The 27770-nt window shown below is 36.2% G+C and overlaps 2 protein-coding genes across 3 annotated transcripts; one reads left to right on the top strand and one right to left on the bottom strand.

Annotated features, from left to right (window-relative positions):
- Positions 1-340: 340 nt before the first annotated feature.
- LOC107789163 (elicitor-responsive protein 3) lies at positions 341-3625 on the top strand. Its single transcript, XM_016610941.2, has 5 exons — positions 341-498; positions 1432-1497; positions 1617-1743; positions 2519-2633; positions 3308-3625. The coding sequence occupies exons 1-5, from the start codon at positions 432-434 to the stop codon at positions 3374-3376; spliced, it is 444 nt and encodes a 147-aa protein (XP_016466427.1). The 5' UTR covers positions 341-431; the 3' UTR covers positions 3377-3625.
- Positions 3626-3946: 321 nt separating this feature from the next.
- Positions 3947-18558, bottom strand: LOC107789161 (uncharacterized). Of its 2 annotated transcripts, none has more exons than XM_075237714.1 (17): positions 18358-18558; positions 16511-16741; positions 16324-16425; positions 15078-15182; positions 14343-14456; positions 14032-14163; positions 13743-13874; positions 13565-13660; positions 13128-13265; positions 12255-12336; positions 11427-12019; positions 11067-11204; positions 9470-9551; positions 7346-9279; positions 6958-7095; positions 5947-6028; positions 3947-5818 (listed from the first exon to the last, which is right to left on the bottom strand). In XM_075237714.1, the coding sequence occupies exons 1-17, from the start codon at positions 18439-18441 to the stop codon at positions 4407-4409; spliced, it is 5595 nt and encodes a 1864-aa protein (XP_075093815.1). In that variant the 5' UTR covers positions 18442-18558; the 3' UTR covers positions 3947-4406. The 2 variants fall into 2 exon arrangements, with proteins under 2 accessions (XP_075093815.1, XP_075093842.1); XM_075237741.1 differs by having other exon boundaries at positions 13752-13874; positions 18358-18528.
- Between the last annotated feature and the right edge of the window lie 9212 nt (positions 18559-27770).

Genomic DNA, 27770 nt, shown 5'->3' with positions numbered 1-27770 from the left:
GTGGTAATTTAACCTATTATTATTTACAATTGTTATCAAATTACTAATTAATATTTATTTGTAATTACCTTTTAAGTCAGCTGGTTTTACAAATTTATTAAATCGTCAATATATATATGACCTAAATAATAAAAGAAATTAAAATAAAGAGACACCATGTGATTTTCCATATGCTAGATCCACAACTCACATAATATACTTATCACACCAGATCCCTACTCCAGCCGACCGGTCACCACCAATCAAGGAGCTCACCCGGCCGGTTCAAGCTATAATCAGCCCGGTCTAACCCCACCTAAACCGGTATCCTTTTCGCTCGTATAAAACACCGGCTTTTCCTCTCAAAGTAGAATCTCTTTGTCCTAAACTTTTCTGTATTTAGAATCTGCTTCTTTTTTTTACCTCGGGATCTGTGATATTTTCCATTGAAAATGTCGCGAGGAATACTTGAAGTACTTCTCGTTGGAGCTAAAGGCCTTGATAATACTGATTTTCTCAGTAAGTGATCTGCAATATTATTTGATTCGTCAATTTATTTATTTATTTTAATTTTTTTGCGGTTTTTTGGTCTGATCAGTTGAATTGGATGTGGATTTCTGTTTTCTCCTTAGAATTTGGTGGAAAATTAATATATAAAATAAATAATAGAAAATTCAAGCCTTTAAAAAGTTTAAATTCACCATACCATAACTGATCTTATGATCCAGGAGAATTATTTCAATGGATGTAGAAAAGACCTTGAATTTGTATTTTGGATCTTAATCTTGCTGATGATTAGTGAACTAGTCAAGTTAAAAAATCAAATCAGTTTAATAGTTTCGTTATAATATTTGATTTGATGATTTCTTGTTCAAATTAAGTTTTTCTTTAGTATTTTAATATTTTTATTCTACAGTAAACTAGTAAATTTAAATTTAGCTTATGCCTAGTCAAATAATGTCAAATAAAATGGACTCAAAGGAATAATAAATTCAACATTCATCTTGGTCATTTGACTTCAATTTGGGGATCTATGTTGATAAAGTGATAAACTAAGTGGGTGTTTGGACATAAGAATTGTAAAATTTAAAAAAAAGGTGAAAAAGAATTTCAAATGAAAATGGTATTTGAAAATTAGAGTTGTGTTTGGACATGAATAAAATTTTGGGTTGTTTTTGAAGTTTTGTGGGTGATCTGAGTGAATTTTGAAAAACAGTTTTTTTGAGTTTTTCAAATTTTCGAAAAATTCCAAAATGCATATTCAAGTGAAAATTAAAAATTTTATGAACAAACGCTGATTTCGGAAAAAAGTAAAAAAAAAAAATTCGGAATTAAAAATGCACGATCGTTTCTTAAAAAGAGAATATTTACTCAGATCATATTCGCCTATTTCCTTTTTTTTAATTTCTCATATATTTTGCTTGTTTAAATGTATTACTTCTGGTGATACAGATAATATGGATCCATATGTGATCCTAACTTGTCGATCTCAGGAGAAAAAGAGCAGTGTTGCATCAGGTATAATGTCATAATCGTTTTGGTTAAGTGTTTTAGTATTATTAGTTTCACATTGATTAAGAAAAAAATTAAATTTGATTAATAAAATTTTTGATGATCTTGATGTTGGTTTTCCATAGGGAAAGGATGTGAACCTGAATGGAATGAAAACTTTATTTTCTCTATTTCTGAGGGTGTTGAAGAACTGTTCTTGAAGATAATGGACAGTGATTCTGTAGGTGAAGACGACTTTGTAGGAGAAGCCAAGTAAGTATTATTAGAGGTGAATCTAAGATTTATACATATTTTTTGTATGTATAAACATAGTCTGAGTTTGATAGTATGGTCTAAGTTGCTCGGACACGGGTGTGGATCTAGAGGTCGGATTCTTTAAGATGTAAATTCTAATATTCGGGGACGGATTCTAGTACGGATACAGGTGCGGATCTAGTGGTCGGATCCTTCAAGACGTAAATTCTAAAATTCGGGGATGTGGATTCTAGTATGGATACAGGTACGGGGATCCGGCAAAAACAATTCAATAAAATAAAAATATCACTAAATTATGAGAAAATTTTGTTGAATACATACGCATATAGCTTGTAGAATGTGAATTATTTTTATTCTCAAGTTGTAGATAAGTAAAGGAGTGATTTCCTAGATAAAGTATGTTATTTTCTTCAAATTTGCCCTAGTTTTGGTTCTGATTTGGGGATCAAATTGTACTCGTTTCAAATTTTTCCATCCGTCGTGGTCAAAGTACCTAAAATTGTTTGACCAGATGCAGTACGAATCTCATACCTACACCCATACTAGTATCGTGTCGACACGGGTGCAGCACCTAAAATGCCGTGTCGGAGCAACTTAGAGTATGGTTGTACTTGCACCCACTGCTAATATGTTGGAGATCTGCATATGTTACTTTCGAGTGATTATTTTACACGAGCGTGACCTAAAAATTTCAGAGATTATTGGTTTTGTTACAGAAGTTGAATGGTTGGTATTTGTTTTTGAACTATTTCCATGTGTATGATATATGCAGGATACCTATTGAGCCAGTTTGTTCAGAAGGGAGCATCCCAACAACTGCATATAATGTAGTTAAAAATGAAGAATATTGCGGAGAAATTAAAGTTGGTCTCACTTTTACTCCTCAGGCATGTTACTTTCTTCCCACTTTTATTAATTCATATGCTTCACATTGGATACAGTCAAATCTCTCTATAACAGCTTGTTTGTTCCAATATTTTTTTGGTTTCTATAGTAAAGTGCTTTTACAGATGACATATATTATAACATAATATAAAAATCGGTTCCGAGAAAAATTTGGCTTTTATAGTAAATGGTTGTTATAGAGAGGTCTGACTGTGTATCTTTTGTCCCGCTTAAATTTCTGAGCTTGTTAGATACTGCTAAAGGAAAAAAGATGTGTATATGTGTGCCTGTGTGAGTGTGAGAGAGGGGGGAGGGGGGGGGGATCCGTGACATTTGGCAGCACCGAATAACAACTACTATTATGCCTCAATCTCAAGCAAGTTGAAGTAAGCACCCTTCACTTCCAACTAAGAGGTTGTGAGTTCGAGTCCCCCAAGAGCAAGGTAGGGAGTTCTTGGAGGGAAGGATGTCAAGGGTCTATTGGAAACAGCCTCTATACCCTAGGGTAGGGGTAAGGTCTGCGTACACACTACCCTCCCTAGACCGCACTTGTGGGATCATATTGGGTTGTTGTTGTTGTTGTTGACCCTAGATAAAGAACTCTAAAAATTAGCACATCCAGACATGCAAGTATAATGAGCGTGCTAAGTGCATCGTATCTTTTTCTATGTTGCAGGATGAGCGTGAAGAAGAACAAGAAGAAAGCTATGGCGGATGGAAAGAGTCTTCTTATAGTGAAGCATAAGTCCATCGATCAATTTGATGTTGTTCTTCAGATTACCAATTTGATTCCAGACGTTGTGTTCCAATATATATACTTAAATGAACATGTTGGGGTTTTCTTTCCCTTTTTTTGTGGTTTGTAGAGAGAAGAGGCAAATTTTTGCTTGGTGCTCTTTGCCATGATTTTCGATTTATTATTTCATGAGTTGTTATATAAGGATTATTATGTAATATGATTTTACCATAGCTTCCAAATTGTCAAGTTCCAAAACCATGCGGTATAAGATTCTGAAATTCTAGTGAAGAAATCATTCAGTGTGTTCCACTTGCCTAGAACACTTCCCAATTTTTTGTTGTAATAATGACTGACATCGGGTTTGCAGTATGGACGACATATGCCTTGTTTCAAGTTTCATAGATAATTTCCCGTCTGAAGAGGAACACTTAGATGAATCGGGTAACCAAGAGATCCACTTCCGGTTTATGTCACCACAAGCTGTAATCCCTTAGCAATCCATTGAGAGAGAGAGAGAGAACACCGACAAAATTACGTGCTACCAAAGCTTAGAGATCGTACCTTATACAGAAAACATTAAGCAAACTTTTGTCTATTATGCCTTTTGAAGTGGGAAAAAGATTGTCTAAAGTACTACTGATCATGAGATCTAAATATTCAAAAAGTTGCATCTACATTTCGACCACCTGGATCGAACAAATCTAATATATCCATCTCATCCCACATACATTTGATGAAGCATTACCTGTTGATGAAGCATCAACCAATTATAGACAGCCCCCCTAAGTCAAGAAACTGCATCAAAAAAAGTTTAAAACAGCTAGAGGGTAATAGCTGCACAAAAATGCATTCACACAAACAAGAGCAGTTCCATGTTATTACTTGATCCAACTTCTGCGATTTGACGTTACATTGATATTCACCTATTTTATCTTCTCGCAAGAAATAAATTACAGAAGGAAAAGGTTGCCAATAATTGGCGTTTCCCTATAAACAAAAGGATTCGCCAATATATTGGTCTTTTTGTAACTAACTATTATTTAACTTTAGATTGATAATCCTTAGCCTGGGTGTCCAAACCTGGACTTTGAGAAACAACACTACTGCAACCTGGCATGCTATTACTTCCAGTGGGCAAAAAGGTTTGAGTTATTGGAGGTTGCTCCAGCGGAACGCGCTCCTCTGATGGAGTGCAATGGCTAGGAACATCATTCATGTAAAAGCTGGAAGTGTTGAATAATGGCAGTTCAAAGCACCCATCATCAGCCTGAGTGTAAGAAGTATTGAATTCTTGCTGGGAAGATCCTTGAAAGGCGAGGGTATCTTCTACTGGTATTGCACCAGTAAGGGTCTTGAATGCAAATTCCAAGCATGGGTCTGACCAATAATCCCCAAATGGGTAAGAAGCTAGTTGTGCTTGCAACCTTCTGCTCTGCTCATCTTGATTCTCAGTTACTAGCTCTCCTGTTTGCTTTTCTCTAACAGGCTGATTTTCCACATTAAGCTCTCTACTTCTCTGTGATGATTCACCTAGTTGTGAATCTCGCAATTGCATGTTCTCATAATCGTGTTTCTCACTTACCTGCTCTACAGAACACCTTTCTGAAACATATTGGTTCTCCACAGGGAGTACCCTATTTCCCCATGCTAATTGAGCTGGCCAAGAATTGTTCAATAATCTCTTCTGACTGTCTTGTGCTGTAGGCCTTTCTTTAACCACCTGGTGCTCCAAGTGAACCTTTCCGATTTCATATGATATTTCAGCTGGCTGAGGATCTCGCAATATTCTTCTATCATCTTGTTTCTCACTTGTTAATTCCTTCGCAGCTTTCTGCTCTTTAAAAGCTTGGCCCTCTGAAGGACACTTCACAATTTCCAACGGATCATCTTGTGATAAAGCTATTTTTCTTAGAAAGGCCTGATCCAAAGTGGCCAGATCAGCTTGCTGGGACAATTCCCGACCAGAGACAGTCAGGGGATGGCCTGAAGAGACAGATCCAGGACCACATTCACCTACATTTAAATCAGGCACCACTTCTGAGTAGTGGCCTGAGAGTCTCTTTGAAACCCGGCGAACCGGTGTAAATGACTCCTCATTTCTAATTTTTCTCGACTGCGCTGGCAATTTTTTATTACTATGTTTTTTCTTCTTATTTTCTGGTAATTGCAGCTCTGGGAAGAAGTCCATCTGAGGGGAAACAGCTAATGACCTTTTAACATCAACACTTTCAGCAGCTACAGCTTTTGTGTCTCCAATTGAGTCTCTTAATTCTCGTTCCATGTCTAGTCTTATTTCAGCATCTACATTTACATTTCCGCATGAATGCTTTTCTGTTGTATCAGCTACAGTAGATGAACTAATGGTGTTGTTGAACACGCTGCTTTCAGGATGTTCATTGGAACTCTCAGCTTGTAGTGCCAGTGAATAAGTAACAAAACACTCTCCACCTACATCAGCAACTCCAGTTTCAGAATTCAGAAATAACTCTCAACGATTAGAGAATACAACAGAACAAATATAAATGACAAGAGTAAATTGGAAAAATTGAGCAAAATTGCCAATAAAAAAGCATCACCTTTTAATTCCTCAATAGAAAAAGGCTGTCTTCCAGACAAAGAGCACCCTAATTTCTTTGAACTGGCACCACGTGTTGAGGGCTATCAAAAGAAAGAAGCATCAACCGTCAGAAATTTCTCCCTTTCAAGGAAAATCAACATACACTTGTATTGAGAACTGAAAAATTGAAGTTGCCGAACTCCAATCTTGTCACGAACTATGCATAAAGGATTTGTGATTGCTGTCGCCCATTAAAGACATGCTGCTTAATGTCAATCCAATGAAAGGGCATTCCACTTAAAGTTTCCACATGCATGATTATTTGTACATGCAAGACGCTGGACATAAAGATTATCCTCCTCGTTTAAGAACTCACAAAGAAAACAAAAGCTTATATAATGCATGAAATGGCGGTTGAAATCTGGAAATCACAAGGTATTGAGTCTTTCCTCTTAACTTTCTATAGCACTGTTTTCAGCCATAGTTTTTTTTGCCCTGAGAAAAACGTTTTCAGCTATAATTTATAAAGACTTCCCTCATTTAAAGAACTTATGAGGATAGGGATAATACTCAGGATGGTGGTCCAGATCTGGTAACTCTTAAGGCACTGAGTCATTCCTTTTAACCTTCTATGACATCATATTTAGCTATAGTTTCACATAAGCTATTGTCTCCACATATTCCAATTCAAATAGTATGATGTGGATTTATTCTCTTTGAACTTGGATAAGGTCATTGCTTTCAAATTTATCTTCCCTGTGAGTGTTCTCTAAAGCAGCCACTCAGTCTCAGAAGAAGCATGTCTGTTTAACAATAGGTGTAGAGCACCTCCAATACAGAAAACAAAGTTTCATCACTGTTCTTACAGGATCGAATATATCTTCCTAGTAAAGGGTTCATACAAATACGATCAACAAGATTTATATGCAAGCTGAATAGCAGTAACATGGAGAACAGGCTTTATCAAACAAGTAGCAAGAATAGAGTTGACAGGAAACCCGAGGTGGGGGATCCAGAAAGGTGCACTTACAGAATTACCCTTCATTTCTGAATCCGGATCTCTTTTGGTAGGTCTCATTGCACACCTACTGATGTCTCCAGTTTGCAGATAGCGCATAACATCCTTTTTGGAGCGAAATACATATCCATGAACTGGATCCGTGTAAAACTGCAATGACCAAGTTACCGTAAGATACTAACTACAAATACTAATGCAGCATTCCATGCCTGCCACATAAACAGTGACATAACCCTTCTCCAGAAGCACCCTTTCTCATGCATATCCCATTTCTGCAGAATGGTGTAAAACATTCTCTGCTTGAATAGGATGATGTGCATGAGAAAGAGAGGGAGAGAGAAGCGCGCGCGGGAAGGGAGGGGAGGGGGAGACAGAAATGCTGCGGAAGAAAGATAAATACCGGGTCCTTTCTTATCCCACGTGCGTTTTGCCTAATTCTGATTTCTTTTTTCCAGCCTGGTGGTAATTCATCGACTGAAGCTTCTCTTCTCAGAAAAGACTGATAAGAATTGCCAGTTCCTACAGTAGGATCTTTCTTCTGGGCAAGTATTTCCTTTTCCCAGCCTGGGGGTAATTCATCCGCTGAAGCTTCTCTGCTCAGAAAAGCCTGATCAGAATTGCCAGTTTCAACTGTCGGACAGTTGTTCCAGGTAAAGCCTGGTGGTAATTCATCCGCTGAAGCCTCTCTGCTCAGAGAAGCCTGATCAGAATTGCCAGTTCTTCCTGTCGGACCTTTATTCCGGGTAAAGCCTGGTGGTAATTCATCCGCTGAAGCCTCTCGGCTCAGAGAAGCCTGATCAGAATTGCCAGTTCTTCCTGTCGGACCTTTATTCCAGGTAAATCCTGGTGGTAATTCATCCGCTGAAGCTTCTCTGATCAGAGAAGCCTGATCAGAATTGCCAGTTCTTACTGTCGGACCATTATTCCAGGTAAAGCCTGGTGGTAATTCATCCGCTGAAGCTTCTCTGCTCAGAGAAGCCTGATCAGAATTGTTAGTTCCTACTCTTGGACCTTTATTCCAGGTAAAGCCTGGTGGTAAGTCATCTGCTGAAGGTTCTCTGGTCAGAGAAGCCTGATCGGAATTGCCAGTTCCTAATATCGGACCTTTATTCCAGGTAAAGCCTGGTGGTAATTCATCCGCTGAAGCTTCTCCGCTCAGATCTTTGTTCTGGATAAGTATTTCCTTTCCCCAGCCTGGTGGTAATTCATCCGCTGAAGCTTCTTTGCTCAGAGAAGCCTGAACAGAATAGCCAGTTCCTACAGTAGGATCTTTGTTTGGGGCAAGTATTTCCTTTTCCCAGGCTGGTCGTAATTCCTCCGCTGAAGCTTCTCTGCTCAGAGAAGCCTGATCAGAATTGCCAGTTCCTGCAGTAGAATCTTTGTTCGGGGAAAGTATTCCCTTGTCCCAGCCTGGTGGTAATTGATCTGCTGAAGCTTCTCTGCTCAAAGCCTGCTCAGAATTGCCTGTTCCTACTGTAGGATCTTTGGTCGGGGCAAGTATTTCCTTTTCCCGGGTTGGTGGTAATTCCTCCGCTGAAGCTCCTGTGCTCAGAGAAGCCTGATCAGAATTGCCAGTTCCTACTGTCGGATCTTTGTTCGGGGCAAGTGTTTCCTTTTCTAAGCCTGGGGGTAATTCATCGACTGAAGCTTCTCTGCTCAGAGAAGCCTGATCAGAATTGCCAATTCCTACTGTCGGATCTTTGTTCTGGGCAAGTATTTCTTTTTCTAAGCCTGGTGGTAATTCATCCGCTGAAGCTTCTCTGCTCAGAGAAGCCTGATCAGAATTGCCAGTTCCTACTGTAAGATCTTCGTTCTGGGCAAGTTCCTGACAACAGTCATTCAGGGGAATGCCCAAAGAGGCAGATTTCTTAACCACAGCTCGAAAAGCACGTTCACCTAGATCCAAATTAGCCACTGGTTCGGGGCTGTGGCCGACAAGTCTTTTTGAGATCCGACGACCAGGTGTAATTGACTTCTTATTTCTGGATCTTCTCGACTGCTTAGGTGTTTCTTTATTAATATGTTTTTCCTGCTCATTTTCTGGTAATTGCTGCCCTGGGAGTAGATCTGACAGAGGAGTTGAAACAGCTGATAGCCTTTCAGCAACCACACTTTCAGCAGTTATGACTTTTGTGTCTGCATTTGAGTCTCTTATTTCTGGCTCCGTGTCCAGACTCATTTCAGCATTCTCAATAACATTTTCACATGAATGCTTTGTGTTTATATCAGCCGCTGATGTAATACTGGTGTTTGCATTGGAGGCACTGTTTTCACGCTGTTTCTTGGAACTCTCAGCTTGTACTGCAGGTGAATAAGTAACAGCACGTTTTTCACCTACATCAGCAATCCCAGTTTCAGAATTGAGAAATAATTACCGATATTTAAAGAGTTTATACAACATATACCAAGGGAAAAGAGTAGAATGAAAGAATTGAAATGACTGCTAGTGATGCCTGATACTTAATTAATCACATATCTCCTCTAAAAGTTGGGGTGCAAGGGAATATTAACTAAGAAGTATCACCTCTGGCTTCCTCAGCTGCAAAAGGTTGCCTTTCAGTCATAGCGCACCCTAATTTCTTCGAACTGGTGTTATGTGCTGCGGGCTACCAAAAAGAAAATTTTCAACCGTCAGAAAATTCTCGCATTCAAAGTAAATTAACATCCATTAGTCCTGAGATCACATAATTGAGCTTGCCAAAACTGAATCTCATCACAAACAGTGAAATACATAGGGGATTCGTGCTTACAGCCCATGACAATAAAATAAGGGCTAGTTAAAAATTAAAACAAGGTACGGAAACTTCAGGGTCATGCAAGAGAATATTAAGTATGCTTATGAATATTGGAGCTCTTGAAAAGTTGGTAAATCCATCAGGAAAAGGAAAGTGATCCCTGCAAGAATTTTTTGGTGTTTTTAGACAGAAGGAACCGCAGATATTTTGATGGAATATCAACTCCAATTCACTCCCTTAAGCACTAGATGTCTTTTATCTTTATTTAGTCGGTGCAATCTACCTCCTGTAAATACCCCTGACAAACTTTTGGACTTTGTTAGCTCCTATCCTAAGCATAGAACTTCATGTAATGGAGGCCAACAAACTCTCTTTTGTAATAACTATCTTTTGTACTCTTTGCATCTTCTTGATGCCATCAATGAAACCACTTCATTAGAAAAAAATCAAGGTTATTCTATTATATAAAGAGTTAAGACATGCAGTGAAATGTTAATACAATGAAAAGACATTCAACTTGAACAGTTAAATTCGATATGTAAAATACTAGATATAAAGATTTTCCCCCTCATTTAAAGAACTTACAAGAAAAAGGACAACGGTAACGCCCAGGATGGTGATTCAGATCCGGGAACCATCAGGTATGGAGTCATTTCTTTTAACCTTCTATCGCATTAGCTAGAGTTTATCATGGTTTTCCTATTTAAAGAACTTAGAAGAAAAGGTTGTTCATAATGCTCATCAGCTCATGGTTCAAACTGTGGAAACAGAAGGTACTGAGTCATTCCTTCTAACCCTCTTGAGCATAGTTGGTATAGTATCATAAGCTACTGTCTCCACATATTTATATTCAAATAGTATGATCTGGAATTATTCTCTTTAAACTTGGGAAACATCTGCATCTTGAGAGAGAGAGAGACTCCACCGCCCAAATCCCCTACTCCGGATCCAACAGTTACCCTTCCCCACTTTCCGCCCTTCATGACTCAAACCCAACCTGCTTGGAGGTGGACAGGCTTTACAACTAGGCTGTCCACTCTTGACAAGTTGTAGTTGACTCAAGTTACTGCTTTCACGGATTTAATCTGTGTTCCTTTTATATTCCCTAGTTCAGCCACTCTGTCTCAGAACAAAGCATACCTATTTTAGAAGAGGTTCTTCCTGAAACAAAATACAGAAAGCACCAACTTCACCACAGTTCTTTACTGGATCTAATATATTTTACTAGTAGAGGGTTGAAACTGCCGCATAGCACTGGAGGCACCATCATACTAATATGACCAACAAGTTTTAGCAGTAATGTGGAAAATGGAGCTTATCCAACAAGTAGCAATAACAGAGGTGACAGGGGAACTGGAGGGAGGTGCAGAAATGTAAATGACTTACAGAACTCTCCTTCATTGTTGCATCTAGATCCCTTTTGAAAGGTTTTATAGCACATTTACTAATGTCCCCAGTCTGCAGATAGCGCAAAACATCCTTCTTGGAGCGGAATACATATCCATGCACTGGATCAGTGTACAACTGCAATAATCAAGTCAACTTAAAATCCGCACTAAAAAACTTCGAATATAAATCTACTTATGCAGCACCCCTCGCATAAGCAGCCCCTACTGCTAATGCAGCACAGCTTTTCTCATGCATAACCCATTATGGCATAATGGTACAAAATAGACCCTGAGTGAACAGGATAATGTGCATGCAAGTAAAAAGAGAGAGAAAGAGAGAGAGAAAGAAAGAGAGTACCGGGTCTTTTCTTATCCCACGAGCCTTTTTTGTAACTTTGATTTCTTTTTTCCAGCCGGGGGGTAATTCATCCACTGAAGCTTCTCCACTCAAAGAAGCCTGATCAGAGTTACCAGTTTCCGGTGTAGGATCGGAGTGCTGGAGCAATTCTTGACCACAGACATTCAGGGAGGCAGATTTCTCAACTACAGCTGGAAGAGCATGTTCACCTAGATCCAAGTCGGTCGCTGCTTCTGGTTCTCGACCTGCAAGTCTTTTGGAGACCCGACGACCAGGTTTAAGTGACTTTGGATTTCTGGATTTTCCAGATTGCTGCGTCCCTGCTTTATAATTATGCTTTTCCTGCTCATTTTCTGGTAGCTGCTGCTCTGGGAGGAGATCTGACTGAGTGGAAACCGCTGATAGCGTTTCAACACCAACACTTACAGTTCCTATTTCAGCATCTTCATTTACATCTTCAAAGGAATGGTTCTCATTTATCTCAGCTAAAATGGATGTGATGATGATGTTAGGATCAGACACACTGCAGTCAGGAAGTTTCTTGGAACTCTCAACTTGCTGTGCAGGTGAGCAAGTAACAAAACTATTTTCCCCTACATCAGAAATTCCAGTTTCACAATTGAGAAATAATTACCAACAGCTAGGGGAAAGCAGGTCAACATATTAATGAAGAAAAGTAAAATGAAGGGTGTTGAAATGACTAGTATGGATGACCAGATATTGAATAAATAATGTATGTCCTCTCAGACTGGGACAATGGGGCAATCTTTTTCTTTTTTAATGGTAGCATATCACAATGGGGCAATATTTCCAACTACAGATCATCACCTTTCGCCTCCTCAGTGGCAAAAAGTTGTCTTCCTGTCACAAAGCACTCTGATTTCTTCAAACTGGCATCATCTGTCGTGTGCTATCAAATGAAATATAAGTATCCAACCATCAGTGATCCTCCCATTCAGGATAAATCAACATCCACTAGTCTTGATAATAAGCAAATTGAGCTTGCAAACTTCATGTGTATAAAAGATTAAAGCTGATTACAGTACTGACACCAAATAAGGCTAATTAAGAACAAGGTGGAGGTATTTCAAGATCAATCAGTTACACAGAAAGAGAGAATATACCCATGCTGAGAAATGTTAATATGGTGAAAAGCCATTTAACTTTGATTTTACACTTGAATGACTATATTTGATATGCAATAATAGACAAGATTCCTCCTAGAAGCGTAAGGTATTGAGCAATCCTTCTGCCCCTGATCAAATAGTCATTAGCCAAATTACATGTAAGATTCTTTTTTGTAGAAAGCTAAATTACATGTAAGATTGTCTTCAAACTTGCATAGTAAGATGTGGAGTTATTCTCTTTAAACTTGGATACTACTTCTAATGTGACTTAAATTTCACTAATTCAATGAGCCTGTTTTAGAATAGCTTCTTCAGTACCTCCAATACACGAACAACGTGTTACAGAAGCACCAACTACACCACTACTCTTACAGGATGTAATATGTTTCCTACTAAAGGGCTGAGACTGGTGCATCTCGCTGGAGGCAACTACATAAAAATATGACCAACAAGGTTCTGTACGCAAGCTGAGGAGCACTAAAATTAAAAAAGGAGTTATCAAACAAGTAGCCTGATAACAGTGGCAACTAGCGACAGGTAGGGGGGAGGGGAATCGAGAAAGGCGTAGACTTACAGAATTATCCTTCATAGTTGAAGCTACATTCCTTTTAGAATGTCTTCTAGCACACTTACTAGTGTCTCCGGTTTGTAGATAGCGGAAAACTTCCTTTTTGGAGCGAAATTTATACCCATGCACTGGATCCGTGTAAACCTGCAATGACCAAGTCAATATAAAATTCTCAACTTTGAATATATATCTACTGTTGCAGCATTTCATATCTATCACACAAGGAGCCCACCAAACCCTGCTCCCATAGCACCTTTCTCATGTATGCTAAAATACTGCATAATGGTGCAAAATAGAATGTCCCCCTTGAATAGATTATGGGTATGTGAGTATATATATGTATGTGTATATGTGTATATATACACACAAACATATATATATCCATGTGTGTATATATATATATAGAGAGAGAGAGAGAGGGGCTGAGGAATAAAGAGAAATACCGGGTCTTTTCTTATCCCACGATCAGTTTGTCGAATTATGACTTCTTTTTTCCAGCCTGGGGGTAATTCATCCACTGAATTGCAATCAACTGCAACCTAGATATTTACAACAAAAGTAACCTATGGTGAATAATAGCTCAGCTATAAATCATATATATCAGAAGATCTGAGGTATTACAGAACAAACAGTCATTGCAGAGGGACTGTCACTGCCAGGTTTCTGCCTTTTGGATGAGGGACTCTGTACCCCGTTTTCTTTGGAATTTAGAGATGCTTTCTCATTTAAAGAGGAGTCCTCTCCAGCACCATGCTGAAACAAAAACGTAATTACATGAGAATACTTGCAATATCTCAAGGCTACACCCATTGAATTGCTTTCAACAGCAACCTAGATAGTACTCGAGAATCAGTAAATCCATACTGAATTAAAATCTCAAATATTTTCAGAAGTATGTTGAGTATATTACAGAAGCAGAAGTCTTTGTAGAGGGCCTGTTAATGCCAGATTTATGTGTTTTGGATATGCAACTCGGTTCCCCAACTTCTTCAGAATCCTGAGATGGTTTCCGCTTGGAAAATGACCCCTCCTTGATGTCATGCTGAGACAAAAACATAATTTGACGAGAATAAGTTGCACTACCTAAATGCAACACCCAATGAATTGCTTTCAACTGCCACTTATATGTTACTAGAGAAATAGGTAACATACTAAATTACACAGCTAACAACCGAATCTTTAGCGGTGTCATGAGTATATTACAGAACAAATAGTTTTTACCGAGGGCCGATTGCCGTCAGATTTCTGCCTTTTGGATATGCGACTCAGGCCCCCGATATCTTTGGAATTCTCAGATGCTTTTTGATTTGAAGAGGATACTTCACCAGTTCCATGCTGAAACAAAAACATAATTACACATGAAGATGTTGTAATAACTCAAGGCTACAAAAGCTACTATCAACTTCTTTTCTGCAAGTTGCTCCCTCCATCAAACTTTTACCTACTCTTTCCTAAAAGGAATGTCCAAAATATGTGTCAGGCTGCCCAAAGACAGATTTTTTTCATTTCAAACTAGTTACAAATGTATGGTGCAACTCTCCAGAGTACCTTTTCGTTTAGGGGGCCACTGCCGAATAAATACACGAAACGTTCTTTTTACTTATATAGCGTAGAAACAGAGTACTCATTATTAGAGTTATGCAGACAGAGATACCAAGAAGGAGATCAAATCTCATCCAAAGTACTTTTTCTTTATATTTGTTTTCGCTGTACCAGCTTTATTATGTGGCATTGTATGACTTCTCCTAATAATCAAAGCTGAACTAGTTTCTTAAAACATTTTAAAGATCAGGTTCATAAACATAATTTTGACTTAAGAAGAATGATATTTGGCATCTTGAGCAAAGAGGATATCTTCAAGTCCAATAGTTGTAAATGCATGAATCAGTTAGAAAAAAGGTATAAAAACTAAAAACAGAATGTCATGGTGAGAAAGTCAAAAGGGAGAGAGTGTACTATCTGTTCTTCTCCTGTGATGTCGTTCTGCTTCATAGTTTTGAGATATTTAGATACTTCCGGCCTTGAATAGAATTTGTTTCCAGTTGATGGATCAATGTAAACCTGGAAGAACAGCCAAAAACAATATGAATGTAAACTAAAGATGAGGGTGTGATTGGAGCATGTTATCTGCAAAATAGCATCATTGCTGCTCTAAAGGCCATGGTTCTTTCTGAGAAGTTGCAAACTCGGACTACCACATTCTGCTGCATAGTATTGCAGCAACGGAACTGTTAAAAAGAAAAAGAGACTATAACAAGCTAAGCCCCTAAGGAAGTTTCTAGGAATACTTGGTTGAAGTTCCTATGAAAACAAGAACTCAAAATTTGTATATTTAAATTAAATCATGAGGCTTCTTACTGAAAATTTCTAAATATTCCACTAATTATCAAACCTCGCCTAGATGCAGCAGATCACTGCTTCAAGAGTTAGCCCGATGATTAAACTAATCAAGGTGTTGATAATAGAACCAAATTTGATTTTGCTAAAACGCATTATAAACAATGTTGTAAAATAGCAATTTTTATAAAGCTCACAGGGCATTTTACCCTCCATTATAATTTGAGGCCATTCATACCCCCACTGTTAGGAAATCCTCATATTTGCTCTTGACCCTAATGGAGCTCCAATCCGAAGTATAACGAGGGATAACTTCAACCCAGTAAAAGGTAGAGGGGTAAATTTGGACCTTTTTCGACATGTGGAATTCACCCCGTCCACGCTGGAGTGCCGTTAAAAATCAAGGGCAAAATGTCTCAGTAGGGGTATAGATGGCCTCAAAGTATAACTGAGAGTAAAATAAAAATATTTCATATAGTAGAGGGGTAAATTTGGACTTTTCCCTATATTATAAACCCTATATAACTAGTATTAAACAGAAGTAGATATTGCCTGGAATCTGCATTCTCATCAATACCTCAGTGAACAAATATTATTGGCATTTTGGGACTCAGATAAACTAACAGCAGAACCAAAAGCAGCATGACCATTTGTATGCCACGGAGTGCCATGTACATGGAATTCGCATGAGCAATGTTATCTGTTTACTTAAGTGAGAAATCTTGCAAAAAGACATGCTGATACATCACAGAAATTGACACACTGCGAATCTTTCAGAAAGTTCACACTAAAAGAAATATAAAAGACACGTATTATAACAAATCATAGCCACAAGTATGAGGTTGGTAGATTTCCATTTCCATACCTTGTAAGCCAAACCAGCATTGGAGCCAGACTTACGAGTCTTCAACTCAACTATCCAACCTGCAGGTAACCACTCAGGAGATTTCTTTGTTTCCTCAACAATCTGACAATAACAAGTCACAGATCTCAGAAGATAAACCACGTACAAAAAAGTAGAATGTCGTTGTTACTTTACCTTCAAAACTTACCTGACTAACATTGTTCTCGGAGCAGCTCCTATCTTGATAATTCATTTGACTAACATTGTTCTCAGAGAAGCTCTTATCTTGATGATTCATTTGACTAACATTGTTCTCGGTGCTACTCTTATCTTGATTCAGTACTTGCGCTACATCATGGCAAGTATCTTTTGTGTTCATATACCGAGTGACTTCCTTCTTGGAATAGAACTTTTTCCCAGTTTCCACATGTGTGTAGTACTGAAAAGAGAAATGACGACAACAACATGTGATGCAAGCCGTATACGCAGAAAGATTATGAGATCTCTTACATGACATCATTTAATGGCAGTTGATTTGCTATTCGGCTATTCCATATGTAACAATCTTTTAAAGTGCAGATTCTAATGTTGCAACATCACTGCACATATCCAGATTAGCCAAGACAAGAAGGGAACACAATTACATGAGATACTCCAAAGAGAATATGAAGCACATCGAGAAGAGTTCAAAGACTGAGGAAAGTTTCAATTCCTAAAGGAAATAACCTTATGCCAGATCCATCATTCTTATAAATTGAGTCAACAGATTTGAACCTGAGACCTCATGGTTTTTCTCACACTTCATTGCCCACTAGGCCACACCCTTGGTGCGATAATTTCCAAATAATTCAAAGACTGGTAAGTTATAATATATGGATAATGGCCACTTAAATCACAATCAACTATGCATCCATCCCATATCACTTGGGGTCGAATATATGACTCCTCTAAACCATTCCACTCTATTCGAGTTTGTTACATTCCAATACTGAATATTTGTGCTTTAAGGCAAATTAGGGATTCTGTTAAGCTATAGGTTCTCTAACTCTCGCACTTATCTCTACGCCTCTACTCTGTCATAAAAGTCACTAAAACAAAAGACATTATTGGCCATAATACCAACTAGTAGTTGGTATGCATAAAAAGCTAGAAAGGGGAAAATTGATTTTTTTTTTCTTTTTGATAACCGTGGTGTCCGGGCCAGCTTGCACACACCTCGACTAATTCCACAGGATACCTGTCACCTCCTACCAGCAACAGGTACCAGCAAATTCTATCCACCAAGGCTTGGATAGATGGGAAGAAATTGATTTAGACTCTGGTCATTTAACGATGATGTCAGTAGTGGAGCCAGGATTTTACACAAGGAAATTTCACGCATTCAATCCAATTTGGACATGTGACCTAACGTAATTTGAACCCCCTTTGCTGCTTTACAAGAATTTTCCCCATATAAAGGGGATTCAATAGCTTTATATACACACACAGGGGTGGAGGCAAAGTGCGGGATGCGGGTTCGGCCGAACCCAATAGCTTTTGTTCCAACCATGTATATATTTGTCTTAAGAAATCTTTTGAATATGTACAACTTATTAATTTAGAATAGAGTAACTTAAAAGGATTACAAACCCGAACTCATAAGGTCTAAATCTTGGCTCCGCCTCTGCGCGCACACACACACAAAAAAAATAGTTTTTACTACAGTATAATTCTTCAGCAAATGGGATTCAATAAAACCATTTTCGATAAAATGGGTAATTCAAGATTCTACATGCAACTGGTTTACCAAGTTGATCAAGCCCATAAATCAACAATAATAAAGTTATTTGAATAACCCCATAAAAAATTACCATAGACCCATCTGGAGTTAAACTACAAAATTGACTGATTACGCACTTTTAAAAAATCGAACCAGAACAAATAAAGGGGAAATTGAGCAAAATTACCGCAAATCCATTTGGATTTGAACGAATCTCAAAGAATAAAACACAGAATAACAGCAGCAATATCCTAATTCATTATAAATTAGCTAAAAAAAACTTTCAATTATTTAACCTTGGTTTTTCTTCCGCTAGTTATTTTGACATCCTCAGTCCATCCAGGAGGAGGCCAATCCGCCGGCGAATCTCCGACGGTCATATCGCCGGAATCTACTCACGATTTCAGCTGAAACTGAACACTTTTAAGGGTTGGGTCAACAAAGGCTGAAAGAGTAAATAGAAAGGTTATGTTAGGCAACTGGACTATATGTGAAGTGGAGAAACACGTGTCCGATATGTTTTCTAGTACATAAAATTACTACGTACTTCATACATAATTTTACATTTTTATATAATCTACTCCTAATACTTCTCATTAACACAAAAGTTTATTAATTATTGATCAATGTTTTTTCCCTTATCACGTCACAGCTATATGGAGTAAAAGGAAAGTACTGAAATTTTTTATGTGTTTAATCAAATACAGATTTATCAATGAAAAAATAAATTATTTAATATTATATTTTGACCTGATAAAGTAAAAACTCAATAAAAAATAAATACGAGATTCATATTAAAAGTCTGAGCATTTTATAGAGTTTTTTAATAATTTCATATTAAAATTTGTCAATATAATATCAATTTAATAGATAAATTTGTTCCCAAGTTGTTATCGACCATAATATTTGCAAATTAACTCTAATCTAGTCATTTCGCTTTGATAAAAGTACTATATTAATTTAATCGGCTCAGTTTCCTTATCGAACCCTTCAACTATACTTCATCACTAATAATTTATCTATTTTCTATTGACATGTTTGATAAACATAAAAGGGAAAATGTAAAAAAGACAAGAAAATAAAATATTTTTATATACTTGTATAATTTGTAATTAATAGGACTATTGTTATTTTCAAATACTTAATTTTGTTTTCAAAAAATTTATCAATGCTCCTACCATTTTTTTGGAAATGACATTGACACTATTAGTGTACAGCTTTTACACCAACAAATTTATTTCGTTAAAAAAGTATATAGCATGATTAGCTACAACAAGTTTTCTATAGTAATCTTGATTTGGGAACGTAAAATGCACTAAATTACTTGGTATAATCGGTTTAATATTAGCATAAAAATCATTCGAAATCTTATAGAAATGTCCCAAAAAAGTCTGGAGAAATTCAAAAATAGCTAGATTTACAACTGATCGTTCAAAAATAGTCAAATTTCAAAAGTAATCGAAATTTAGCTACTTTTCATGTAAAGATAAATCTGAGCAAAAACACTGTTCAAAACCCGGAAAATACGCCAGTATATTATGCTGGAGTTCCAGCATAAGTATACTTGAACTCCAACATATTATACTGGAGTTCCAGAATAAGTATGCTAGAACTCGAGCATAATATGATGGAGTTCCAGCATAAGTACACTAGAACTCTAGCATAATATACTGGAGTTTGGAGCACCAGTGCTCCAGTCTCCAGTATATTATACTGGAGCCAGTAAAGTATACCGGTCCAGCATAATATGCTAGAGTTAATACACAAGTGCACCTAACTCCAGTATATTATGCTGGACAGGTCTCTGTTGCAGCAAAATAGTGGTTATTTTTCATTGACTTGGTAAACGCTGGCTATTTTTGAATGACTAATCCGAAAACTGGCTATACCGTGCTATTTTTACAAAAAAAAGTCTCAACTTACCAACCTCTAGCCATTAATCATAAACTTACCAAAACTAGCCAAACACGTATAAAAATTGAAAACCCAAAGAAATAAAGTTCTCTCTCCAAGAATCATACGAAATATCTCCCTCCATATTTTCAAGCGTGATCAGTAACATTAGATGCAATACGGAAATAAAATTCCATGGATGAGGTAGCAAATAAAGTGATAAAATACAAAAAAAATATATATATACATACAAGATTCCAAAAATCTAAGTAAAAAGGACTTTTTTCAAAGGGGTATGGTTGAGATTCATTGAAAACATATAAATGAGTCGGTATACAAAATTTAAGGAAGATTGGAGGTGATTTGAGCTGATTTGGTATCAAAATTTGTAGTTAAAATCGAGTTAGCGAAACATATATCAAACATGTACCTCACACACATGTATACATGGATTTACATGTGATACACATTTGATACATATGTGTTACACAACTTATACAGTGTGATACACCTATCATTTTTATCATATTCATCTTCTATTTCGAATTTTCAATTCGAACCATCTCAAAACTCCATCAAATCGTCTCAAACCTGAGATTCAAGCTCCTTAAGATGTACCCAATCTAATATAATAACACTTACTCAAAAGAAAATAAAAATTTGACTTTTTTGCTACAAATAACTAATTGGCTAATATTAGTAATATTTTATGAATTGACCAATTTTTATAATAAGCTACTTATAAATGGACATAACTTATATTTTCCCAAAATCATTTACCATATGGAATCTTGGCTAATAGCAACCAACATTTGACCCCTACTCCGTCCTATTAAGACCTAGATGAGGATTGCCCGTGCAGAGCACGAGCCCAACATTGTAGATTTAAACCAACTATCATTCTCTAATGATGCTTTGGAGAATTCATTTGGGAATCCAACTGGAATGGTCAAAGAAACCGTAGGAAGTAATCAATATTTCATTACCCAACACGAAAAGACTAATCTGAATATTCATTACCCAAATATGGAATATTCTAGGTTTATTGTTCTCAAATTCTGTAAAGTTGTAATTATCACTAAACACCATCTGATGTAGTATCTATTGCAAATACCACAGACAACACTTGCATCTTGGCTATCATCATTCGGCCTTTTAACAAAATAAATGATTCCTCATTCAATTATCAAGTTGTAAAGTCGAAACAGTTGGTGCACATATCATATGTCTAATACCTATCCTACTAACTTACATTACTATTCTTTTCCTTCAAAACTTAGGAGTTTGACCTTTCACGTAGTCTGCCAACTGAGTCACTTAGTTTCAACTACATAAACACAAGTCCTGAAACAATTTCTTATAAGCTTCTTTACGAAAGCTAGTCAAAAATCTTGATTTGTCCGATCATAAATTTTGGGATATCATCTGAATGTGCTCGTGGATCAATCTCAACACCGCTTCCAAGCTGGCATTAATTTGTTCCTTATTTCTCGAGACCCTGTACATGGATTGATTATTAACCAAAAATAAAAAATAATTTCATAAACAAGTAGAAGTATAGAACATAAACCTTTGTATCTAGTATACATACATTAGTTAATTTTATGTGTCAAGGATATCAGAAGTAAATGCCTTTGGAAGTGTATATGATCTTATTCTGTAAGACATAAAACTGGCACAAAGTGCAGACATAAAACCCCACCCGAAGAACTGAACAATAATATGGATGTGCGCTAGTTTTGCTAGGGAGGAAAAAAGGAGGGAGGGAGGAAAGATAAGTTGTACCTGCAAATGTAGCTACAGAACATAGGAAAGAAATAAGACAAAATGGTACACTAACCCACAAACAATAAAAATATAAGCTCTGAATAAACAAAAAAATAATAATAAATATAAAGGTAAAAGAAGGAAAGGCATTTTGTAAGCATTTACAAATATTACGGATGTTATGCGTGTCAAGGAAAAAAGTAATGTAAGTAACAATATCTAGAGGACTTAAATTACTACTTGAAAAGGTTATAGCTTCAGTAATTGAGAAGGAAAACTATCAAAAGAGAGATGTGGTACTTATAAGGTAAGGTAGAGAAGGTTTTAGAGGATGATAACTTCAATAATTGAGATGATATAAGAAAAACTATCAAGAGATAAGTGGTATTCATAAGATGAGCTAGGTAAGTATTTACTCACGGAAGTGATCCCACTAAATTCAAGTTATAGCAATACACATGCCAAGTTTTATTTTACTTTTTAATGATTTCGTATAGAGGAGAAAGAAGTATACATACATTATTCTAAACTCAATCACTGAAATAGCAAGTGAATATTTTTAGCCGAAAAAAGAATAGGGAGACCAATTAATGAGTTGATTCTAAGTCATATGAACTTCGTATTTAGGTCGTATTCAACTTTTGCGGGCAATAGGAAATTACCTTTTCTCTAAATGCTTGAAAATTTTAAGTTGATTGTATTCTTCTCCGCCATATGTAGTTCTTGTAATCGAGAATAGCAAATCACTAGACATGTTGTTACAACTTGAACATTAATTAAAAAAGAAATTACAACAAGTAAATAGTCAATCCAATATAAAATAAAGTGCTAATGTAGTCATTCACGACATTATCTCTTCCAAGATCTTTTTGCTATATTAAAAGAATAACAATAATAACTATTATGTATTTTTTCCAAAAATCATCAACTTGAATTACAACTTGTTGTATTAACCCAATATCGCAACATGTTATTCTTTTGCATAACTGGTAGTTCAATTATAACTAGTAGGATTTAAATGTATTGTCATAGACAAATGTCAATGGGTTAACCATTTTTTTTAAAAAAGAAAAAGAAAAGAAAAGAGAGAACAAGGCATAAAACTATTTATTCTACTTTTTAATATCTTATGTGGGCATTGGTTACGTCCGCTGATAAGCTAAATTATAGTTGAAATATGACATGCACATCCTGCAAGTTCAAATATGTAGACACCGTACCACTGAATTCATAATTTTTGTTTGGTAAGAATGAGTACTCTGAGCTGTGAATTGAAAATAAAATACTCATATTATAATGCAGTATGAAGTTCTTAATTTAACAACAATCATGATAGGTAAGGTAATTGATCCATAATAACGTATTCTTGCTATTCACATGGTAGCCACAGTATAAAGCAAGCAAATGACGTAAAAATAAACAACCTCTACACAATCTCCTCAATTTTTTTCAGTTCAACGATAAAAATGATTAAAAAACTATCCACTGTTATCACCTTTATGATCCTAAAATCCCGCACACTGCACTGGCTACGCATTGGCAACCCAATATGCATATTATGGGACTCTTGAAAATATTTTAGTAGTTAAAATAATAAAATAAAGAAAACAAAAGTACAAAAACTGCCATTTCTAATCACGGGATCAACTTCAAGAGGAGGTTGGAAGAAGAATCAAAAGAGAAATAATGAAAAACACTAAAATCAGTGAGTGAAAGAACATGGCTATAATAGTATAGATGAGGAATCAATGGGCAATGTAGTCCGACAAAATTTTAAATCAGCGATTAGTAAATTTCACCTATTTTAAACCTTAAAAAAATTCAACATTTCAAAGGGGTTATACCTCTAAATTAGCAGAGAATCTACCTTCGACGGATTAATTATGATAAATAAAAAAGGAAAAAATAACATATAAACCCTTTAAAAATAACAATTGAAAGGGTATACCTCAATATTCCCGTTCAGCAGTTCAAAAGCTCCAGGAATACTCCATCCTGGTAGACGATTGCTGCTCTAAGAGTTCATTCATCAAGAAGCAGTCGACAAGTTTATTCCCAATTGTGAAACACAGAGTTGAGTCCAGAGTTTGATTAGAGATAATAAAAAGTAAAATTCCTAAAAAAAGATATGAAGAATAAAAGAAGGTTAGCGAGAAAGATCTAGTACTAATGGCAGATAATTGTGGCCAGAACTCATTAACAAATGGTAGATGATTAGCAAAGTAATAGTGAAAGATAATTCTAGAAGAAAGAACGTGGGGAAGATATGTTAATAAAAATTCAATTTAAGATCAGCTATGTGAAATTACCATTTTATCCTTGGTCGACCATCATGGCTTTTCTATATAATAGAAAAATGTGACCCACATTCGTTGAGGAATACAGAAACATACCATTTAGGCCAACACTTCCCCTTTCTTCCCCATTGAGCTCCCCCTCCCTCCCCTCATATTTAAGCTAAGAAAAATAGAAGAAGAAGATAAAATATAAGCACTATAAATATTAGCTCTGAAAATTACTCTTTCTACTTTTGACTTTGCACTCCCTTTAAAAAAAAAATGAAATGTATTTTATAATTTTACCCATTAATAATGATAGCGTTTTCAAAAGTCTTGGGAATTGATTTGTGGAATGCATAATTAATGATAATGGTAAAATAGGGAAAAAAATTATTTTTCTCGTGGTTTAGTATAGTGGACAAGTGAAAGTGAAAATATATTTTTTAGTATAGTGGACAAGTAAAAGCAAATAGTATTATACGCATGGGAAGTTAAAGAGCTTAATTTTGTATAGTGAAGAATTTAGATACATGTACCTTAATAATTCTTTGACAATCCCAAGGCAAATTTAATATTACAAAACTAACTTTATAGTTTACATATTTTTTAATTAATATTAAAAGTATTATTAAATATTAATATAGCTGTTAAGGGCATAAAATCCAATAATATTACATTTAGTGCACATACATCAATTGTCACAAGAAGATTGTGGTGAAGACACATTGTTTGCCCAAATGATGGCCTTTTTTTTTAATCTCATTTGTATTCCCTTGTTTGGTTGTTCACCTCATTTCTTTTGTTTTGCACAATGTGCAGCCATTAGGCTTTTTTTACTGCTTGTATGGAATTAATGAGCTCTGTCATCAGTCTCTTGTTTCCTGAAAAACCAAAGAAAACATCCTCAGCCAAGACACTCTGATGATACAGTGATGGAGACAGGATTCCGTTAAGGGGTTAAAAAAAAGTTTAAAAAAGAAAAAAATTAGCAACCTCACAAAGGTTTTGAACATGTGGGAAAAAATTGAGCTATCCTTTTAGGCAGTGTCAATATATATATATATATATATTTAGAGAGGGGGGGGGGGGAACACAACGGAATTTGCCTTATATATACAGTATAATTTTCCAGCTCGTGCTCTACTGTACTTTTCATATTATACAAGGCCCCAGCCCAATAATGTTTATTATAACCACGACACTTCAAATTTTGACCCTCATTGGGTCCGTTTGACATATATCGTTGTTCTATTTGTAGCATTGATTTGAAGGGGAGATTTAGCGTAACTGGTAAAGTTGTTGTCATGTGATCAGGAGGTCACGGGCTCGAGCCGTGAAAATAGTCTCTTGCAGAAATGCAGGGTAAGGCTACGTACGATAGACCCTTGTGGTCCGGCCCTTCTCCGAACCCCGCGCATGGCGGGAGCTTATGCATCGGTCTGCCCTTTTTTATTTGCAGCATTGATATGCATCTCACTTGTACAATGTATATACCTTGACAACACACACAGAGCAAACGAAATATTTCATCTTCTTGTTGTTGTGAGGTGCATATATATATACTAGTCTATGGTTATGTGCGGTGCCCGTGTATCCTATCTCAAAATTTATTATTTTTGAAAAGATTGTATTTGAATTATAACATAAAAATATAAGTTTCTAAAAAAGTTGAATGTTGATCGTGTCGCTAAAAAAAATACTAAATCAAAGGCAATAAAAGAATTTACTATTGAAAGATGACTCGATCTTGACATGTTTGCTTGAAATTAATAGTGGAAGCATACACTTAGTTTTGAAGTGTCATTATCCTAGTGGATTAGTATTAAATAGTTTTAGCATTAGTTAATTAACTCAAAAATTAAAAATATTTGGAAAATAATTAATTCTTGTAAAATTAATTCATAATGGGTATTAAATAAGCATTCATCATTTATTATTGAAGCACATATATTTAGTGTGAATTTAAAGGGAATATATCCTTTAGAATATATTATTTTGTCACTTATGTGGTATATAACTGAATCTAAAGTAATTGGATATTTATTATAAATTTGTATATCAATTCTTCAAAGAGTCGTCAAATTAACACAATTTAAAAAATGAATCATATGTTCTTTTAGAGATTTGGGAATGAAGAGATTGGCCATATATGTCACGTCCTTAGTTGTTAATTAAGTACACGTGCGGCACTTGAGAACTCGCTCACAATCTTACACAACTTGTTCACGTTCTTGCTATGTCAAGTCAGTCTTACTACACTCAAGATCGCTAAGAGAATGGAAGAAAGAACACACGAGAATTGTTAAAGGAAGCTTTGTATTAGAGAGAACTTGAATTGTTTGCTTGATGAATTACAAATGAATGACCCCTTTATATACTAGTCTCATAGGGGCTAGTGTGTAAATATTAATTATTACACAAGTCCTTGATATTTACAGGATAACGGATTTTTCTAGAATTCTCTACAAGCCTAGAAGATTCCAATGTCTTTCTGAGCTCCCCCTCCCTCCCATCATATTTAAGCTAAGAAAAATAGAAGAAGAAGATAAAATATAAGCACTATAAATATTAGCTCTAAAAATTACTCTTTCCACTTTTGACTTTGCACTCCCTTTAAGAAAAAAAAATGAAATGTATTTTATAATTTTACCCATTAATAATGATAGCGTTTTCAAAAGTCTTGGGAATTGATTTGTGGAATGTGTAATTAATGATAACAGTAAAAAAGGGAAAAAAAATATTTTTCTCATGGTTTAGTATAGTGGACAAGTGAAAGTGAAAATGTATTTTTTAGTATAGTGGACAAGTAAAAACAAACAGGGGTAGTATTGTCACACCTCCTTTTTACCCGTGCCACCGTAAAGGGGCGCAGAGGGAGTTTTTCCAATTAAAGGACAATCGAAACGGGATTTATTTATTTATTTCAGAGTCGTCACTTGGGAGATTTATGGTGTCCCAAGTCACCGGTTGAATCCCGAATCGAGGAAAGGATTGACTCTGTGTTACAGTCCGCGAACCAGAAATCTAAGTAAGGAATTCTGTTAACCCGGGAGAAGGTGTTAGGCATTCTCGAGTTCCGTGGTTCTAGCACGGTCGCTCAACTGTCATATTCGGCTTATTTATCTGATTTTAATACATGTTGAACCTATGTGCAAATTTTAACTGTTTACCGCTTTTATTATCATTATTTTTAACGAGAATTGCGACATCATGAAAATACATCTCGAACCACGTCACATCAATGCACCCGTGGTTATTGACACATTTCAACTCTGTCGAGATTTGGATTTGGGTCACATAAATGTGCACCCGAGTTTAAGAAAGTAAATTATTAAAGGCGCGCCTAAAGCGACTAGCGTATCATTATTTTGGGGAAGGCCGTGAATTTTGCTAAATGGCCCATCCCGAAGTCTAAGTATTTAAAATAACCATTTATTGAGGGCCCCGCCGTTTGTACGTTTTATTTGGCGAGGCTCGTCTCATTTTATTTTATTAAAAAGCCAACCTAAAAATGACTACGATTTTCTATTTGTCTCTAAAATAAAATAAAATCCTGATTAATTATTGTGAGATAATGAGATCCACCACCTATCCCTTGGGTATTATCAGTCCATCTTCCATTTAATCTCAGACCCAAATGGCCCAAACTGTGTGACTCAAGACGCCTCAACTGACCAGGCTTTGGAGGACAGATCGGGAGATCGATTCCCTGAGCTGGGCAACCCGTGTTTTTCCTAAACTATAACCAAACATCTCTGGAAACTGGGCCA

The sequence above is a fragment of the Nicotiana tabacum genome, chromosome 1 (genome assembly GCF_000715075.1).
Source record: "Nicotiana tabacum cultivar K326 chromosome 1, ASM71507v2, whole genome shotgun sequence".
Taxonomy (NCBI): domain Eukaryota; kingdom Viridiplantae; phylum Streptophyta; class Magnoliopsida; order Solanales; family Solanaceae; genus Nicotiana; species Nicotiana tabacum.
This window is presented reverse-complemented; position numbering and strand designations above follow the sequence as displayed.

What these genes read in the sequence shown, in the direction of transcription:
- LOC107789163 (XM_016610941.2), top strand. Translation starts at nt 432, where the DNA reads ATGTCGCGAGGAATACTTGAAGTACTTCTCGTTGGAGCTAAAGGCCTT. An exon ending in AAAGAGCAGTGTTGCATCAG is followed by an intron (nt 1,498 to 1,616) that starts GTATAATGTCAT and finishes GGTTTTCCATAG; the next exon opens with GGAAAGGATGTGAACCTGAA. An exon ending in GACTTTGTAGGAGAAGCCAA is followed by an intron (nt 1,744 to 2,518) that starts GTAAGTATTATT and finishes TGATATATGCAG; the next exon opens with GATACCTATTGAGCCAGTTT.
- LOC107789161 (XM_075237714.1), bottom strand. Translation starts at nt 18,441, where the DNA reads ATGACCGTCGGAGATTCGCCGGCGGATTGGCCTCCTCCTGGATGGACT. An exon ending in TCACAGGAGAAGAACAGATA is followed by an intron (nt 14,457 to 15,077) that starts GTACACTCTCTC and finishes TTTTTGTTTCAG; the next exon opens with CATGGAACTGGTGAAGTATC. An exon ending in TGCAGCTGAGGAAGCCAGAG is followed by an intron (nt 9,280 to 9,469) that starts GTGATACTTCTT and finishes TTGCTGATGTAG; the next exon opens with GTGAAAAACGTGCTGTTACT.